This window comes from Penicillium griseofulvum, assembly GCF_001561935.1.
Source record: "Penicillium griseofulvum strain PG3 chromosome Unknown contig_6, whole genome shotgun sequence".
NCBI lineage: Eukaryota > Fungi > Ascomycota > Eurotiomycetes > Eurotiales > Aspergillaceae > Penicillium > Penicillium griseofulvum.
This window is the reverse complement of record NW_024467419.1, coordinates 1434178-1453016: the sequence shown is the minus strand read 5'-3', so window position 1 is coordinate 1453016 and position 18839 is coordinate 1434178. Positions and strand designations below refer to the sequence as shown.

General features: G+C 46.3%; 5 protein-coding genes across 5 annotated transcripts; 2 read left to right on the top strand and 3 right to left on the bottom strand.

The window, feature by feature from the left end:
• Positions 1-8: 8 nt before the first annotated feature.
• Positions 9-1522, bottom strand: PGRI_076480 (mediator of RNA polymerase II transcription subunit 11; the record flags this gene model as incomplete). Its single annotated transcript, XM_040795362.1, has 4 exons — positions 9-473; positions 529-625; positions 916-1165; positions 1252-1522. 4 exons carry the CDS (start codon positions 1520-1522, stop codon positions 9-11), a joined length of 1083 nt encoding a protein of 360 aa, XP_040653039.1.
• A 394-nt stretch (positions 1523-1916) lies between these two features.
• Positions 1917-4603, top strand: PGRI_076470 (putative transcription initiation factor TFIID subunit; the record flags this gene model as incomplete). Its single annotated transcript, XM_040795361.1, has 5 exons — positions 1917-2282; positions 2413-2551; positions 2607-2650; positions 2701-3515; positions 3565-4603. The coding sequence occupies 5 exons, from the start codon at positions 1917-1919 to the stop codon at positions 4601-4603; spliced, it is 2403 nt and encodes an 800-aa protein (XP_040653038.1).
• Positions 4604-5152: 549 nt separating this feature from the next.
• Positions 5153-6688, bottom strand: ppe1 (putative ribosomal protein/carboxylic ester hydrolase (Ppe1); the record flags this gene model as incomplete). The annotated part of the gene is made up of 4 exons (XM_040795360.1): positions 5153-5684; positions 5734-5824; positions 5877-6415; positions 6504-6688. The coding sequence occupies 4 exons, from the start codon at positions 6686-6688 to the stop codon at positions 5153-5155; spliced, it is 1347 nt and encodes a 448-aa protein (XP_040653037.1).
• A 427-nt stretch (positions 6689-7115) lies between these two features.
• Positions 7116-11487, bottom strand: PGRI_076450 (uncharacterized protein; the record flags this gene model as incomplete). The annotated part of the gene is made up of 6 exons (XM_040795359.1): positions 7116-7825; positions 7889-9618; positions 9677-10601; positions 10673-10837; positions 10888-11080; positions 11137-11487. 6 exons carry the CDS (start codon positions 11485-11487, stop codon positions 7116-7118), a joined length of 4074 nt encoding a protein of 1357 aa, XP_040653036.1.
• Positions 11488-12058: 571 nt separating this feature from the next.
• Positions 12059-14116, top strand: PGRI_076440 (ATP-binding protein; the record flags this gene model as incomplete). The annotated part of the gene is made up of 3 exons (XM_040795358.1): positions 12059-13395; positions 13458-13603; positions 13653-14116. 3 exons carry the CDS (start codon positions 12059-12061, stop codon positions 14114-14116), a joined length of 1947 nt encoding a protein of 648 aa, XP_040653035.1.
• Positions 14117-18839: the final 4723 nt, after the last annotated feature.

The window sequence follows — 18839 nt, the reverse complement described above, 5'->3', positions numbered from 1 at the left end:
CACATCATTCAGTCCATCTGCATACCCTCCGGCTCATTCGATGGCCTAGAATCCTTGCTTGCCTCGGAAGGCTTCTGTGTCTGCTCAACAAATTTCCGAGCTGCCGCCCACAATTCAGCCTCCTTATCTTTCCCAACTGTATCCTTCCGGGTGTTCAACCGACTGATATCCAGTGAGTTTGGCACTCGTGATTTAGCTCCCACAACTCCTTCGGCTCTAGCTCCAGTTTTGGTGTCCCCTGCCCGCGGGCCTTTCTCGGGTCCTACCAGAGATGATTCCTCTAGTGAGTAGATCTGACGACGGAGGTTGACATCAGCTGAGGAGAGAAGTGCGAAGTACTTCGCGCTTGCTTCTTTGAACCGTGTTTTGTGCGAGTCAAGCGATCCATCTGGCGCAACGGAGGAGGAGTCTGGTTTGGCATTGGTCAAAGCTTGGATCGCGAGACCAGCTGAATGAAGAAGCTTGGTAACATCCTAATGGAGGAAATTTAGTAAATATTTCCGGTATAAATTAGATTGACCCCAGTACTTTATCCATGTCATTCAGCTGTCGAATGCGATCGGCGGAGGTAAAGGTAGGTAGCTCTTGCGGAGGCACATTTTCGCCCATATTGACTAGTCCGACACTGGATAAAGAAGTTGAATAGTTGCGTCCGTAGCAATCAATTCCACTGGATTTTTGAGTGTAGAACAAGAGATGGAGATCGCAATGAAGCTCACTGGTTAACATCACGTGCCAGAAGTAGGAGGGTCTTAATAAGCGGTGAGGTTGCGCGGGCCCGCAGCTCGTCAGGATATCAAATTCAAGATATCAAATCCATTATTCTATCGAGCGGTGAAGTATCATATACCTTTGGGCACTATATACATTAGACGAAACACTGATAGCTCATCGCCCAAGTCTACCATATAATACACCGGTGATTCTACACGTTGTAGCAACTCTGTTCTGTTGCCGTCCTTCATCGCAATTTGAGCTGTCTCGAAGTTGTCGTCATAGGCGTTGATCATGTCGGCTCCAGGCGGTGCACCAAGCCCTGGGCCGCGAAGCGGCAGTATGGGACCAGGTGTAAATGGAAATGGGATGATGGGTTCCCAGCAACCTTTACCTGGAACCCCCGTCCATTCAACACCCACTCCAGGACCCAGTGCACCACCAAGTGGTGCTATGTCACAGCAAAATTTAAACCAAATAGTAGGTACCCTTGTGATTTATTTGCACGTTGTTTGAGAGATCTTGTTTCCCATGTACCCTTTGTCCCTTTGCGAGATGATTGCTCTTTGTGTGTTGTGTCCGTCCTGTGTTTCGGGGTCGGCCAAGTTTGAGAGGCTTGATTCATGGCTGGGGAGTCTGAATGTCTGGCCTTAACGCCGAGGATATGGAAAATGGTACAGGCCTGAAGCTCCCTGTTCATTGGCCACGGCAGCCCTTGGATGGTGAGGAGGTTCGCGATAGGAAGCCAAAGGCAGAGCAGCGCACTGTGGGTGATTCGGTCGATGCGACAAGCCCTAGAGTTCTCCATCCATGGGTTATTGCAGCCCGTATGTGGTGACTGAAGTCCACGACAAAGGACTGCATGGGTTTATCTGGAACTCCAACAATACGACAATATGATCCATTCCACAGACCTCAAAGAGCATTGATAGTTGGATGTTCAAAGGGCATTTCAATTTATACCTGGCGATCAAGGTCTATGACTGGGCACCCAAGGCGCCGCAATTCAGAGCAAACGTCAATAGCTCATTCACCATTCTCATCAATCGGTTCTCACTCAACACCCATTCTTCACATTTCAACTATTACCATTCATCTGGTTTATTCATATTGATCAACCTATCAACCCATACTTTTCATTCATCCTCACATCAGTTGAATAAACCGAACCGCATTCGCAAAACCCCAGCAGAACCGTGAATATGCCAACTGAAGATGAGGATTGGCTGCCTGCTCGCCGGCGGCAGCCTCGCCGGCGGCCCCGCCAGGCCTCGCCCACCCAGAAGACCCAGAAGAGACACAAGCCGGTGGTTGTCGATCTGACTGAGTCAGAATCTGTGGCGCCTCCACCTATGGCGAAGCCTCCTTCCAAGCCTGCTGTCAATCCTGTCGCGAAGCCACCTTTCAAGCCTGCTGCGGATCCTGTCATGAAGCCGCCTTCCCAGCCTGCTGCGGATCCTGTCGTGAACCCGCCTTCCAAGCCTGCCATGAAGCCCGCCGTCAAGTCTCCCATCGCGAAGCCTCTGGAAACCGTCGAGGTTGAGGAGACACGCGCACATGAACAAGTCGTCGGTTTACCCACTCAGACTCCTCTCAGCACGCCCTGCTTGTCTCACCATTTTATTTGTTCTCTTTTTGTTTTCTGATAAGTTTGATTTGAATTGTTTGGATTACCGTCTAACTTTTCATCTTTTCTAGGTTATTGATTATTTGGCCAAGAAAGGTTACAGTCGTACAGAGGCAATGTTGCGCATGGAGTCTGCCAACCAGGAGATTGATGGGCGTCCGCTCCCCCAGCTTGGGGAGGATTCCCGTCCTAAGACTCGGCAAGGTTTTGGTGAGTTGAGCATTCAATCAATGTGACCCGACCTACCGACTAATACATTGCCTAGATTTATTGAAGAATTGGGTCGAGGAAAATCTTGATTTGTACAAGGTATGCGAAACAAGGAGCGACCTAATATATGCATGCTAATTATGTCATAGCCTGAGCTTCGACGTGTCCTATGGCCGCTGTTTGTCTATTCCTTTTTCAATATGGTCACTTCCTTTTATCCTCAGGATGCGAAGTCGTTCTTTGAAACCAACAAGAACATGTTCCTTCCTGAGCATACCGATGATGTCCGCCACTTCGAGCCTATCAGCTTGCCGGAGCATCTGCAGGATAACTCCGTTGCTAAGCTTTACCGAACCAACAAGTACCGCATTGTGTTGAGCAACCCCGCTTACACCAATCTTCTCCAGTTCCTGGAGAGCAAGGATAAAGAAGGAGGTTCTGTCATGAACGCAATTCTCAGCAGTTTTTGCTCGGTGAAAACTTTGGACCGAGCAGCAGACGACCGATTCAGTTTCGCTGCCATGTTGAACCAGATGAGTGCGGACCAGACCTTCCCAGCTGAGGATGAAGGTATTCCAGGACACCACCCTGGCTCAGCTTACACCGGTGACAACCCGGCCATGGCCGGCACACTTCCCCGTCTCAAACTCGGGAAACTCCCCATGGAACAATTTCTGGAGGAGGACGTGCGGGCTGAACTAGCAGAGGAAGATGCGAAGCAACCTCCTGCCGCTGGTCGTAATACGCTCATTCAAGAGTTCGACCAAATGATTAAAAATGAAGATGACGACGAAGCACCTACTCGTGCAGACCTTCCTTTCCCTCAATCCACTGCTCGTGACGTCCAGATCGAGGTCAAGAAGGTTATGGAACATCGCGATCGGTTCGAGATCAAAGCTCGCACAGGTGGAGTCGGTCCGGGGCTTAGTGTGTGCATGTTCACATTCCATAACACTTATGATAGGTATGTTCATTTGAACTATCTTTTTATCACAGAACTAACAAATACACAGTGTTACTTGCATGGACTTTTCAGATGACAGCCAGGTTGTCGCTGTTGGATTCCAGCAGTCATACATTCGGATTTGGAGTCTTGATGGCTCGAACATCCAATCTGCTGATCCTGACCTTGATAATTCGCCACCTGCCAGCTCGCGCCGCCTTATCGGCCATTCGGGTCCCGTCACTGCTGTCGCATTCCAGCCCTGCGCAGCTGCTCGCGAGGGCCTTTCCGGGGATGATAAGGTTGCCACCAATGCACGCTGGTTGCTTTCGTCATCCATGGACAAAACAATTCGCCTTTGGTCCCTTGATAGCTGGCAATGCATGGTCGTCTACAAGGGTCACGACCGCCCTGTCTGGGACCTAAGTTGGGGACCGTTTAGTCACTACTTCGTCTCGGGTGGATCTGACCGGACCGCCCGTTTGTGGGTGAGTGACCAAATCCGCCAGCAGCGTATCTTCGTCGGTCATGACCATGATGTGGATGTCGTCTGCTTCCATCCCAACTCAGCATACGTTTTCACTGCCAGCTCCGATCACACTGTCCGCATGTGGGCTGTTTCGACTGGTAATGCCGTCCGCATGTTCACTGGCCACACTGGCAGCATCACTGCGATGGAGTGCAGCCGTGACGGAAAGCTTCTAGCATCCGCTGATGACCAGGGTTGCATCATCTTGTGGGATCTCGCTCCTGGTAGACTGCTGAAGCGCATGCGTGGGCACGGTAAGGGTGGAATATGGTCTATCAGCTGGAGCGTGGAATCCACCGTCCTGGTCTCAGGTGGAGCTGATGGTACCGTGCGAGTTTGGGATGTTGCCGGTTCCCAGGAAACCACCCAGGGTGGCCGTGTCATCGGTGAAACTGGTACTGGAACTAGACTGGATGCAGGCACAAACCCCTCGACGGGTCAGGCCAAGAAAAAGAAGGGGAAGGACGTCGTTGTCACTGCCGACCAAATCAGCGCTTTCCCGACTAAGAAGTCGCCTGTCTACAAGGTCAAGTTCACCAACATGAATTTGGTGGTTGCTGGTGGTGCCTACTTGCCTTAAGATGACATTGAGGCCCGTTGTTCTTGGCGTCATGCGCTCTTTTTTTTTCTCTCGGAATACCCTTACTCCTCCTTGTATTATCACATCCCTTTTCACGATCCGCGCATGATGATTCCGTGTGATGGAATCCCGGTGGCGTTCGGAATCTCGAAACCCTGATTCTCGGTGTTTATCGATGGGGAGGCACGAACTTTTTGTCGTGCCCGGCAGCTTTTTTGCTTTTCTTTTGTGTTTTTTTCGCTTTAATTCTTGTCCCAACGGGGTGATATGAGGCTTACGACTAAAGGCTGGGTCACTAGCTGCCCTCTATGGCCGGTTTGACCTGGGCCTAAAAAAGAAGCAACTCACGCCGTTCAAAAATGGAACGTTTCTGCTCATATCAGTTTCCTACATACGAGTAGGTAAAGCCGATCACTTGTAGACGTAACGGCATTAGAGAAAGAGTCCTCGTAGATCACGTATTTGCTCAAGAAGCATGTGTTTACATCTATGAATGGTCTTTTATTGGACATCATATCTCATTGCAAACACTGCGATATATCATAAATCCTATCTTAGATGCCCCGTTGGGCCACCAGTAGCGCCTGTTCCCTTCTTCATTGCCGCTGATGCTTGCATATCCGCTACCTTGGGCGGAAGCACCAATGCGCTCCGGTCATTTCGTCGGTAAAAGTCCGCCAGAATCTGCGCAGTTTTCACAGGCTGGTCCTCATGAACAAAGTGGCCTGCTTCAGGGAAGACCTGAAGTTGGTATTTTCCTGTGATACTAAAGTAAGTACGATGCCGAATGATCATAGAGAGCCGATAGGGATTTTCGAAACGCATACCTTGCATCTGCCCGATCATCAACTCTTTATCTAACCTGTCGGTCCCAGCAAGCAGTAGTAGCTTTCCACCTCGTGCATCGAGGAACTTTCTACTCAAGCCAACGAACCAGTTTTCCCAGAAAGGTTTCGTTGCGGAGAGGTTTGTGCGCCACACCCAAGGACGGGACGGGTCGCTAGGCTCGCTTTCTTCGTATAGGAGGGATGGAACCGAGACGCGAGCAGAAGTAGTGTTCCGGATTGTACGGGAGCGAGTACTTGTATCTGTTAGCCATGGTGGAAGGACGACTCGACGTGGACACATACTGCCATTCAATTCCAGATAACAGGGATGGGAATCTGGTCGGACGAGTCGAAAGATATTTTTCCATGCTCTGGAGAGCATCCATTGCAGACCCTGTCAAGTTATATCAGTATCTGATAGACATGTACCAAAAAGGGGAGCATACCTTCCACTACGTCGAACACCGCGTATGCCAACAGCTTCGGACCCAGCTCTCCTTTCTTCGCGACGTCTGTAATCACCGCCCCGCCGAGACTGTGTCCAACCAGAATAATATCAGGGAGAATCTCCCAACCCATCCTGGTTTGTGTCTGGTAGATCACATGGACAAGATCCCGGCTCAGAGTGTCAAGACTAAGGTCCAGCTCGGCCTTCCCCGAGAATCCAGAATGGGCCGCCGCTGCCGTAGAAGGAGCCTCGTCATCAGTCTTACTGTCTAATGTAGTCACGACAGTGCGGCCATGGCTTCGTGCATCCAGAGACAAGATTCCTGCCTTTGGGAGAATCTTCCGGATCTCTTCTGCGCAGGAGGCGAAGGAAAGTCCCGATGAACCCGCTCCATGGTGCATGACAAAAAGCGGGCCTGATTCAGTTGGCGGTGTTAAATAGACATGATGTATAATATGGAAATTATCCACTTCCTCTGGAAGAAAGAGCTCCTGGTCAAAGAAGTCTGTCCATGTCAAAGAGGTTTGAGATGATTGTCTGCGGTCTCATGTTAGCGTTCTCTTAGAAAATCTGCTGATTGCCAATTGATCCCAAGTTGAACTGGAAATTGGAGAAGTAAACGAACCGTCGGCTCGCTCGGGCGAATAGCTGGCGCGTGGGAGACGGGATGATGGTCCCGGTGGAGGATACTGACGATGCCGAAGAGCTATCCTCTCCATCCTCTGAATAACTCATTGACTCAGGCATTGGTGCTTCGGGCGGAAATTTGGCCAGTTTTGCCTTGGCGAATGATTTCTGAAGGTCACTCATCTCAAGTGGATACTACGGCTGTGTCGATCAAAATGAGGGGTGCATAAATGAGGACTGTCATAAATTTTTGTTTTCGCTTTTCCACGCACAGCCAATAATTTCTCCAAGTGAATTGGCTTTCAGTTGAAACAATCGAGTCCATTCACATCAGGTGCTGTTGTCGTCAGTTATTGCTGACTAATACCATCGCCAGCTCTGAGATGTCCTGCCAAAGTTGTAGAACTTAGAAATGTCCTTTTGGAAATCTTAACGATGGTAATCATATAAAAGACTTGGATATGGTATGTATGTACCTAGTTGGTCTTCATAGTAAATCAGCATAAAATTCGCTGATGAAGGAGAAGTATATATGAGGAATCATCCCAACTTGCTACGGCGGTAATATATATAGACATTGATAGATGATTGAAATCTGTTAAACGAACCGCTAAGCACAAGATAAGAACGCCTTTCGCGTCCAGTCAAGTCCACTCCTAATCGGCACCTCAAATTTCCTCTCATCGTCTACAAATCCGCCACGCAACATTCGAATATAGTCAACTCCTAGTTTTAGATCCGTGGACCTTTCATCGCATTTAGGGTCCCAGACCCGCCATCCATTCTCATTTGATATTTTCCAACGCATCACGACAGGTGAAGCGGGTGGAGCAGTAGGCGTAGGAACTTGTTCCTCGGATGGCTGTGGTTTGGACGGACATGGTGGCTTTCGTGTCAACGAGAGAAAGATTTCATGCTCTTTTGAAGATCTGTGGCGGTATAGCAGGATCGGATTCGAAGATAGCGTCGAGGAGGGGAAATATATTGGATCTTGTAGTGTTTTTACTTCTTGATTCGGCGCGTGCAAGTTAAACTTGACTAGTTTCGGCTCGCAGGTTAGCGGTGGCAGAGCAATAACCACCTCGTTGTCGCTCCAGTGGACGAGGATTGGTAGATGAGGGGGTAGACTCTCAATTCGTTCGCCGAATCTATATGTGAGTTCGGGTTTTGGTGTCGGGGTATCTTCAATGTTTGAAATTCCATGACCTGACGAAATTGAATATGTAGACAGACGCAAATGACACTCAGAGTAGTCGTCACCGTTTATGAATGAGGAGTCTAGGGAGTAAAAGAGCTTTCCACATGAAGAAAAATGGAGGTCTTTTGATTGGAGTGTTAGCAGCCTCAATTCCAACATTCGTAACTAAAGGGAATTAAACCAACCTTGATAGAAAAGAGGTTCTTTATCTTTGGAGATACCTGGATAGTCCACAGTATTCCATGTTTCTGTGTCAAATCTGACAATTATAGCCTGGCTCTTGATGGAAGTTATAACAGCGAGAGGCAGAGATGGATGGAGCGCAAATGAGCTTCCAGCAGTGTTGTGGTCAGCTAGAGGAATCCAGAGCGGTGAATAGGACTGATGATATACGATCAACCATTTTCGTGCTAGCTTTTCAGGTGATTGGGTATCTCTGTGTCGTTCCTCGTCGTAGCCAGAGTGGTAGGCGGAGTCTGCGTCTGAATTTGAGTCTGATCCTGATCCAGATTCTGAATCTGAATCTGAGTCTGAGTTTGAATCTGAGCCCGATGAGCTAGAGTCCGATTCGGAACTCGAATGATCGCGTTGCCATAACGGTCCTTGCTTCAATATTTCTTTTGAAATGTGGAAGATAGTCACTACTCCCCATGCTGCAGACTTGCTGTCTTTGCGTTTCACCAGCCAGTTCTCATTTTGACGAGCTTCTCCCAAGGATCTCGGGGCTGAAAATGTTTTGGAGACACCATTTTGAGAAGATCGGAGCTGTCTAGACACTGTATCATATTCCAGGATATTCACCATCGAAGACGACTCTTGAACTTGAAATGCAGTTTCTTCCCAATTCAACTCTGTAAGTCGGGGGATAGGACGGAAAGTGCTTCGTGTCGCCTTGCTTTTTGAGAAAATGGTGACCGGATGGTAGTGGAAGAGATCTGAAGGGTCATTTCGATTATGGTAAATCAAGTCCGCGAACAACTTCCCTTTGGAAAGAAATATGGAATTCAGGCGAAGCTCTGAGATATCACTCAAATTGAGCTTTTCGCTGGACCTCCAGACTTTTATTCTTTCTGATTGAGGGAATTCACCCCCAAGCTTTGATTCCATGGTGCTCAACGGAACACATTGATCTAAGATATCCGGTCGAGATGCTAGAACTTCGTGCCAATCATTTATGAAAGCACAAAAGTCAAGATCCAACGCGGGTCCATGGGGTGGATGTTGCTCCAACCACGTAGGCAATGGGACACCGAAAGAATCCTGCTTGTCCCAGCCCGTTTGTCGCAGGCTCATCTGGTAGGTGCCGGCTCCTTGTTTGGCGTATCGACCGAAAAGATAAGGGACGATGCGACTTTGTACAGCAACACAAGTCCAAAGGTTTGTACTCTGAAGAAAACGTTTTACCTCTTCGAAATCTTCTTTGCTATTATTTTCTCCATCAAAGTGGATGAACCAAAAGGCTGCAGCATATCTCAAAAACGAGTGTTCTCTGGTGTTCTCGTCCAGGACTGCCTTAGCAGTAGCAAATGACTCATAGCGCTTGTAGTTTAAGAATGTCAGGCACTCGCGTCCAATTTGTCGAGAAGCATCGTTTGAGTTAACAAAGAATTTTTGAATCCGAGACAGATTCTCCTGCTCCATCTGTCGAATGGATTGGTCGATGAGAAGATCTTCAAAGTCTTGGGCGAGGAAGTCTTGGATGGTTTTGTGTCCCAACCTGATCTTCTGATCGTTTTTGTTATCAGTAGAAGAGGAATCTAAGAGCAACCAGGATCCGCAGAGAGAATGAATCTGCTGCTCGCGAGGTTCATGCCCTTTCAAATAATCCTTCTCGCCGGTCCGGATCGAAAGTGCATTGCAGAGCTCATTCCAAGTAATAGGCTGGACCGTAGTAATTAGTATCCTAAAGACTCGTCTAAAATATCATTAGCGGTTTGTAGAAGTTTTGATTACTTCCTTTGGATGGAACTCACCTGACAAGTTCTTGCTCTCGTTCGGGCCTTTCGCAGAGCTTGAGTAGTGTACGAATATAGTATCCGGTCAGACTTTTAGGAAACTCTTCCAAGGCCTTACTGATATCATCGTCACAGGTAATGCCTTCGCCTTGTAGTGTATCAACCAAGAATTTCGAGTAGAGGAAGCTCCCTTCGATATGTTTCTCAACGAAATAATTGATGTGGTTTGCGGCACACTTGATTGACTGTAGCCCGTCTGACAAGAACAGCTTGATGTCCGCCGACAGGGTGGATGTACTAGGAGAAAATGTCACGGCTTTCAACTGCTTCATCATGTTTCGAATCTTCACGTCATCCCGGCTAGTGAAGAACCATTTGGTTGTGCCGTAAGCTGGAGAGGATACAATTTTTGTGAACATTTCTCGCATTCTTTGATCATCGACACATTCATCCAGGCCATCAACAATCACATAGACAAGGCTGCATCCCTTTAGAATGCGATTTACCGTGTCCACTGCAACTGACGGGATATGTATGTATCTTGCATGCTGTGCCATTTCACTCTGGTAAAGTTCGACCACTGTATCCGGAATTCCAGTCTTGATAATGTTAAGGAGCTGTAGAGCAAGGGCACGAGGACCCGTAATGGCCTTCCTTAGAGTGAAGTCGCTGAAAGAGTAGAAGTAGTATGCTGTCGGAAGATTCTTCTTCGTCAAATGGTTGATAACGGCTGATGAAAGAACCGTTTTCCCAGAGCCTAGTGGCGCATTGTACCAGAACACATTGGTGGTCAAGTCGTCACGCCAGCGTTGGAATTCTGGTTCGTCAAAGAGCCACTCGCATGTCTCTGCATGCCTTCGTTCAGAATACATTTGCAAGTGACCGCGGAGATCGAGGTCATCGCCCGCTCTGATCCAGTCAAAAATTCCTTCCTTCATTTTATCTGCCGTGGATTTGTGAGCAAATTACTTGGTAATGTGCTTGGCTGAGGTACAAAAATAGCTTGCAACCTACTTTCTTGTTCTATAGCGTTACGCTTCCTATCATCATGGACAAGCATTGCTTCTTCGGCCGCAGTGATTGCCAGGACTCGAGCACAATCTTTGCTAAGACGCTCGACAGTCAGGTTTATTTCATCGGTCATGGAATTAACAATGTTCTTAATCGCGCTTATAAAAACTATGCCGAGTCAGTAGACTGTATAAATGATTACAGCAGCAATGACATACCGTGCTCGGACAGTAGTTTCGAAGCCGTTGCCCAGAAGCTAACGATGTTCTTGTACGAGGCAACAAGACACTCGCGTACCTCATCAGAGGTTTTATACGCAACAGCAAACTTGCCATAGCACTGAAGATACATTCCGATTTTGCCCATCGTGTCTGATACGAGCTCAAACATCGAGTTGGTGTTGTGTGCGAGCTAGAATAGACTCAGAATCAAAGTACTCTATCCCATTTTAATATTGGTGCACTCACCTTGAGCACAAAACGAGCGCCCGATAGAGCCACACCAACCGCGAAGGGACTTGCCTGTACCAGCATGGAGCAAGCGTCCATCAACATAACAAGGCCATTGATGAAAGGTGCAAGGGCCCCAAGTCCTCTCAACGACTTCGACGTGCTCTTCTGCTCTTCGAGCTCTTTTACATATCCCCTCAGTTCTTCCGCACATAATTCGACGCCTTGTGGGTTTGAATTTAGTGCCAAAACCGACCTTGAGGTCAAGACTTCTTTGTAGAATGGGCTCTTCCGGTCGCGAGTCTTCATATCATCTAGGAACTCATCAATAGCCTGAGCCAAAGGGCTCGATGCCGTGATAGCTGCCATCGAGATTTAGTTATGACTTGGACACAAATGCTCAAGTAGAATCTAGATAGCCCTTTTATGCATCTGCCGGTGCCCAAAATTAAGAGAAGTGTGCTATTCAGCCCCAGAAGTGCCGGTTCCAATCAAAACCCCGGTCGACCTTTCTTTAGAGGTGGGGAGAAAGATATCACCCGGGTGATTTATAGCTGTAAACAGACGATCACAGGCCTAGCCTTTCCCTGAATGTAGTTAGAAGTGGACTGAGGCGGGAAGCCTGTACATATGGCGTTGTTCGATTGGTCTACTCGTACAGACAGTCAGCACTAGTGCACGCTAACAAGTGCTAAAGGCCCAGAGGGGCGTAATCCCCGCATCATGACAGGTGTGATATCGGCAGTATTTACTTTAGCTGCAGTCACTGCAGGCCCGTGCTGCCTGGGTTCGCTGGCATCGCCAATAAGCGATGCTTTACGTTGTCTTCAGCCTCAGCTTACCCGACGTGAGCAGCTTACGTCGTTCGTTTATATTGACACAACCGACATAAATAGTCTCCATATCTTGCAACAACACAAACATAACTAAATCAGCCAACATGGAAACCGCTGAAGACCTGGCTGGAGAAAAGTGCGAGTTCAAAGTCTATCGTCACAGTCAAAAGAAAGATGGAAATATATCTGTTGAGACCGTTTCAAACCCCTTTGCTCGACTTGGACTCGGCGACAAGGACAGTCCTTATGCTTTGATTGTCAATCGCTTCCTCGGCGAGAAGAATCAACTCAAGGAAACTACTCTACAAATAAATTCCAGGCGACTCATGAATGTCTTTCGAGAAGTGATCGGCTTTTACCCCACTGTCCCGGCAGATTTCACATCTCCCTTTGAGCTGAAGGGACCATTTCAGATCCTTCTACATTATTGGGAAGAACTAGACGAACGCCGACAAACAACAAAAGATGCTGACGAGCGTATGCATCTCAATTTGCTGCTTGATTTCATGAAGCATGAGATTGGACCCGAGCGAGAGCGCCTTCTGAGTATGCTACGGAACAAACAAATCACATACAAGAACGCATGGTGTATCTTTCGTCCTGGAGACCTGATATACACCGAGTTCATGGGCCATCCTTGGTTGTTGCGGTGTCAAAAGACTGCCTATGAAGAAAGCACCACAGATGGTCAGTATATGGAAGTCCACTGTCTCTTCACAGACCACGATGGGACTATCACTGGCGAAAATTCTCATGTTTTTCGGATATTTCAGAAAAGAAGCTTTGCCGCCGAAAATCCGGCCATCATTACCAAGCTCCCGTGTTTTCCTCGAAAATTTGTCGAGGACCAATGGGATCTGGAAAATCGACTCATAGCTCGCGGCGAAAGGTTTCTCACACTGCAGGGCATATCTGTTATGTCCTACGACGGACATGCCCAGTACCTCAAGGAACCGGACTACAGTTACTTTCATCCCAGAATGGCCGACTTTGACGGTGTTTGGCTTCCTTATACTGAGCTTGGAAGGGTAATTTTGGACCGCAAGACCTTCCAGGAGGACCAGTATTCAAATGCAGGCAGAGTTCAGGCCAAGACGCCCGATCCGCTATGCTGTCCGCCATATGAGTATGGATTCTCTCTGAGTCGCAAAGAATGGTGTCGGTTTTTTATCGACTCGATTAGAGACGTTAAATGGAAAGAGAATGCTTGGGATTCATTGATTATTGGTGATCATGAAAAGCTTGTTCTTCAGTCGTTAGTCACGTCTCACTCGTACCCGGAAGACGCACGGGATCAAAGCTTGCAGAAAGGAAAGGGTCTGGTTGTTTTATTACATGGCTCACCTGGGTCTGGTAAAACATTGACAGCTGAGACCGCCGCTGAGGGATCAAAAAGGGCGATTATGATGACCTCTCTGGGAGAGCTTAATAAATCGGAAAGGTACGAACAAGTGTTGAATATTGCCCAGCAATGTGAAATCGGAAAGGACTAACTTCAAAAAGTCCTGCGGCTTTTGAATATCGCCTCAAACTTCTTTTGCAATATGCAACAACCTGGAAGGCAGTCGTCCTAATGGATGAAGCGGATGTGTTCCTCGAGGCTCGAGAGGACCACGGCGACACTTCCTATCGAAATGCTCTCGTGGCTGGTAAGAAGCTTATCCAAGTCGCTAAAAAGCAAAGCTAACATGCATTTAGTTTTCTTGAAGGAATTAGAGTACTTCAGTGGAATTGTTTTCCTCACCACTAATCGTATCAAGTCCTTTGATAAAGCCATGAAGTCTCGCATTCACCTCGCACTCGAATATACCCCGCCAGGCCTTGAGACTAGAGAAAGACTCTGGTTGCAAATGTTGAAGTCTATACCAAGCGAAGAAAATTGTATTGATTTTGATGAGGCCATGAAGGCCTTCGTGCTGGTGAAAATGAATGGTAGGGAGATTGCGAATGCTGTCCATACGGCCCGGACAATCGCACGCTTCCAAAAGAAGCCGGTTGGGATTGAGCATATCGAGATGGTCCTGGGTGTTTGGAAAAGATTTGATGAAAGTTTGCAGAAAATCAGGCAGGGAGCTCCTCATCCTATGGACAATGGCTCGCACTTGATGATGCGAAGAACGAATTCAATTATAGAAGATGAAAAAGGCGGCTTTAATTCATGAGATGTGTATCTGATTCGCTTTACTGGCGCATATAACATTATTTGAGTTTTTATACAAATTACTCTTACCTCTCGAGACTTGTTGGTTGTAGATAAGGTGCATGTAACACCTTGGGAGGTTATAACCGAGAACATTTGGCTCGATATAATTACTTAGAATCCTTTTAATCTTGTTAGAACAGTCAGACCCTGGAATTGACCAGTTCACATACTTAATTTCCGGGTTTTTTCATGAGTAGTCTATGCCGACCATTTATTGACGCATTTCGATGTACAAGGAAAATCCTCGGCGCAGGGAATCGTTTATATAACTTTCTGTGTTGAAAATCATATGAGCAAGTACCAGGGGTGATTTGTATCTATCGAACAAGTGCTGAAATCGATGATTGGAAATATTCATATGCAAAGAACGAAAAAGATTCCAGCATGAGTTAACGAGTCCTAGACAAGAAGCCTGTAAGTTTTGTTAGATTACCTTCATAATTTGTATTTATTTCATATACCCCAATAATGGCGGTTTGGCCGAGTGGTCTAAGGCGATTGAGTATGTTTTCTCTTCACAAAAATACCACACAACAACATTCACTAACAATCCGAACAGCTAGAAATCAATTCTCTTCGGAGGCGCATGTTCGAATCATGCAGCCGTCGTTCATATCTTTTTTTTCTCTTTTTAACTCCTTGTATACTAGTTATTTAACTATATAACTTTACTAATTAATAAGGAAGTAAAGATTCTTAACTCTTGAGGCATATGCCTAACTACAAGGTGCTTAAGTATATTTTGCATGGACAAGTATACAACATACACAAGACCTAATTTGTAAGTTTACCTGTATCTAACCGGCCCACAACTTTTTATACAAAAAATACAACATACGGAGCCTCAGGTCCGCCAGCCATATGAAAGGATCACCCATATGGAACTTCTTTTTTGAAAAACCTCCTTTTTACTTTAAACATCAACCACACCACCAACTATGCCTAAAACCAATAAAAAATTACAGCTTAAAATAGATCCAACTCTCGACCCTCTCTCTAACTAAACTAAACCTAATATCGCGTAAGCTGCGCGAGAATTCGCGGTGCCCGTATGTCGACTCCGCCGCCGATAGAAAGGAAGAAAATCTAGTTTTTCTCAGCCATTTTATATTGAGAGCCCTTTGTATAACTTATAGTATAAAATCAAATTTCCTATTCAAAGACTATATTCGAGTTTCGGCCTAGGTTTAAAGGAGCCTCCTTACAGTGTTGCGATTTCAAATTTTAACCAACTATCATGCCTAACATAAGTTATTCAACTTTTAATGCGTCCCTGAAATATACTCTTACGATTTGATCAGAGCATTAGTGTAGCATTTGCATATCAGTTCTATACTTAAAATAAGGGTTACCAATATAAAAATGGTTGAGAAACCAACATCTATGTATGTTGTATGTACCTTTTGTATGTGTGCCTAGTAAAAGATACACTTCCATATGGGTGATCCCTTTCATATGGGTGGCGGACCGAGGGGTCCGTATTTTTTGTATAAAAGGTTGTGGGGCCGGTTACTAGGGGGCACTAATGAAATATAGTGGCATTTCATGACTATTTGAACCCAATACTTCTATTTTTGGCCGCCCTGATCACCGCCTTTCTATTACTACTAATACTGACCCCACCTGATTAGATGTGAGTGGATGCAAAATTCTTCCGGCAGAAAATAGAAGTACCCGGGTGCAAAATAGTAGATAGAGGTTATCCAGGTTAATCTACGATACATATGTATGTATCAGCGGTACAAGTAATAATGGCGGTTTGGCCGAGTGGTCTAAGGCGATTGAGTACGTTTCTCTTTACAAAAACTCCACACAAAAACATTCACTAACAAATCCAACAGCTAGAAATCAATTCTCTTCGGAGGCGCATGTTCGAATCATGCAGCCGTCGTACACATCTTTTTCTTTTTCTTTTTTTTTCTCCATGTCACTCATGGATGAATAGACGTGCAAGAGTTTGTTAAATCTTAGGTAGTCTGCAGATCTCTTTCGAGTCCTTTGTGCTGTTTCATTGGTTGGATTCTACCTTACCGCCTGCAGGTCCCCGTCAATTTTTCCATTTCTGCCCTCTAGGGCTATTAGGACTATGCCCGCTATAGGGACTCAGTTCGGGCCTTGCAGGCCGCAGATTATGCCGAGTGTAGCGAGTATAGGGCCTCTCTTACTGACTTTCGCTTTCGTTCAACTTCGTTGTATCAACTATCGTATAGTATGTCAGATATTCCTACTTATTTAGATGATTTAGAGCTCAGTATTAGTTAGTTCTTAGTATCACATTCAAAGACGCGAAGTAGAAACGCGTCTATAAAGAAATTTTTAAACTTACAGAGGTTCACTAAAAAGTGGTAGTACTCCTAAATCTAGAATATCTGATATCAACACATGAATATTAACACTTCTTGCGATATCTCGTCCTCTACTGGTCAGATATTGTTTAGAATAGAAATATATACTAATATAGCTGCTGTGATTTGATATTTCAGATTAAACTCCATATAATGAATAGAAAAGGTAGTAATACAGCGATTGCAGATACCGATTTACTAGATACCAATGGGCTTTATTGGGGGCCTCATGGAGCCCCCACCAATGGGCCATGGGCTGGCCTGGGCTTTGAAGTTAGGGCCCAACCCGGCCCATTGCGAAGGTTTATGCAGGAGATCAGGTCGAAGCTAGTAGATCTTCGCTTTTAGTATCGCCCAGAGATTCTCAATCGGTTTAAATCAAGCGAATGAGGAGGCCATTCCATAACCTCTATCTCTATCTGACCTAGCGTATTCCGTACAATATACGCGGTATATCTTGGAGTATTGTTGTGCTGAAAAATACTACCTTATAGTAAATCAAGATGGGAGGATCCGGACTTTTACCTTCATAATGCACATGTATTCCAGTTACCTCATTAATGGCGGTTTGGCCGAGTGGTCTAAGGCGATTGAGTACGTTTCTCTTTACAAGAACACCACACAAAAAAACATTCACTAATAAATCCAACAGCTAGAAATCAATTCTCTTCGGAGGCGCATGTTCGAATCATGCAGCCGTCGTTCTATCTTTTTTTCTTCTCTTTTTTGCTAATCCTTGATCTTAATTTTCCTAGTATGAGAGGCCTGTATGGATAGAACTAGGAAAGCTATCAATGATACGATCTAATTTTTGTATAGGGATTGATAATGCAACCAACCCGCCTTCAAATGCCTGATCTGTCAGTTCCGCCTTCCTGATTAGGTACGATCAGGATTTCTGTCATGTATTCTGCCACCACCAAACTAATTCTGGTTTACTTTTGAACCTCCAGAGCTCCAGTGCTGTTGGATTTGATATCCTAAACGTGGGGCGTAAATGCTTGATGAAGGTTGTAACAGGGCGATTATTCGTGTATCTGAAGTGTCGTTGATGTATGACTTGGGCGAATCGTGAACTGTGATGGTGAGCCACAGATGGAGAATATTTGACTTGTGAACCCATTTATTCAGGATGGTAAGCTCTACGGCGGCCGAACACCCTTGTCAAAATCATCAACAGTGGGTTTCGTGTACGCGCCCGAAAGTAGATCGTGAAGTTAGTGTCGGTGTATGGAGAGGTCATTGAAGGCTGGTTAACCCGAGAAGTTTGGACGAAAGCTTGATAAGAGAGAAGAAGACCTGGGGAGTATGGAGGGTCTCCGAAACGCTGAAAATGAACCTGAGAAGATAGAACATTAAGGGAAAAGGAGTAGCCTATGACAGAGGGCCGAAAGGTGAGAACACTGCATTTAGTTCTATAAGATCTGCGAGAGCATTGAAGCCATTAGTGATGCAGGGAAAGTACCAAGAAATAGCTGTCCGTAGGTGTGAGGCCGTCGTAGAGTTGAAGAGATCGTGCTGAGAACCATAGAGCGGCAACCAGTGTAGAGAATGCAATGGAGAAGGAGAAGAGATCAAGATAGTTGATTGACTTTGGGAAAAGAAAGAGAGAGAGAGGCCAATCTAGCTAGAAGAGAGAAGACTATAGCAAATAATTACTCCGTTAAATCGCCGCTCTGTTTGCTAGTCAAAGGGCGTCAAGCTATTTAGAGGCGTGTCGCTTGCCCATCTCTCTACGCCCCGCACCTCCCTCCTCATTCTTCTCCCTGACACCTTAGGTTTCGACGACATTTATCCATCCTTCGTTCCCTTCCAAGCGCCCATACCCTACACCAGCATGTCATCCTTTCTTCCAAGCGATTGCATGTTTTGCAGTAGATGCAGCTTCGGTGGCCACTTTGCTAAAGACTGCCAAGATCACTGCAGGTGGTGCCATAAGTTCATGAAGCCCAACCATTTTGCCACTTGTAAACAGGCACCGGCCTGCTTCAAGTGTGGAGAGAAGGGGCACGTAAAACATGACTGCCCATCAAGAAAAAGGAAACACGAGGATAGGTCTAGGTCAAGATCTATGAGCTTGCAGACTTGCTTTCGATGTGGGAAGAAGGGTCACCTGAAGCATGATTGCCAGCAGACTGAGCCAACCTGCTTCAAGTGTGGCCAGCCAGGTCATCGCAAGGCCGAATGCCCGCAGATGAACCTAATGATTTCACGGGAGCTCGAAAATACCTTACCATTAATGCAGGATTCGCTGCAGTCAACTAAGATCATACCCGAGGCAAGATCCCCGTTTCCCCTCCCATGGTCCAACTTACCTCTGACCCAGGTCATTTAGAC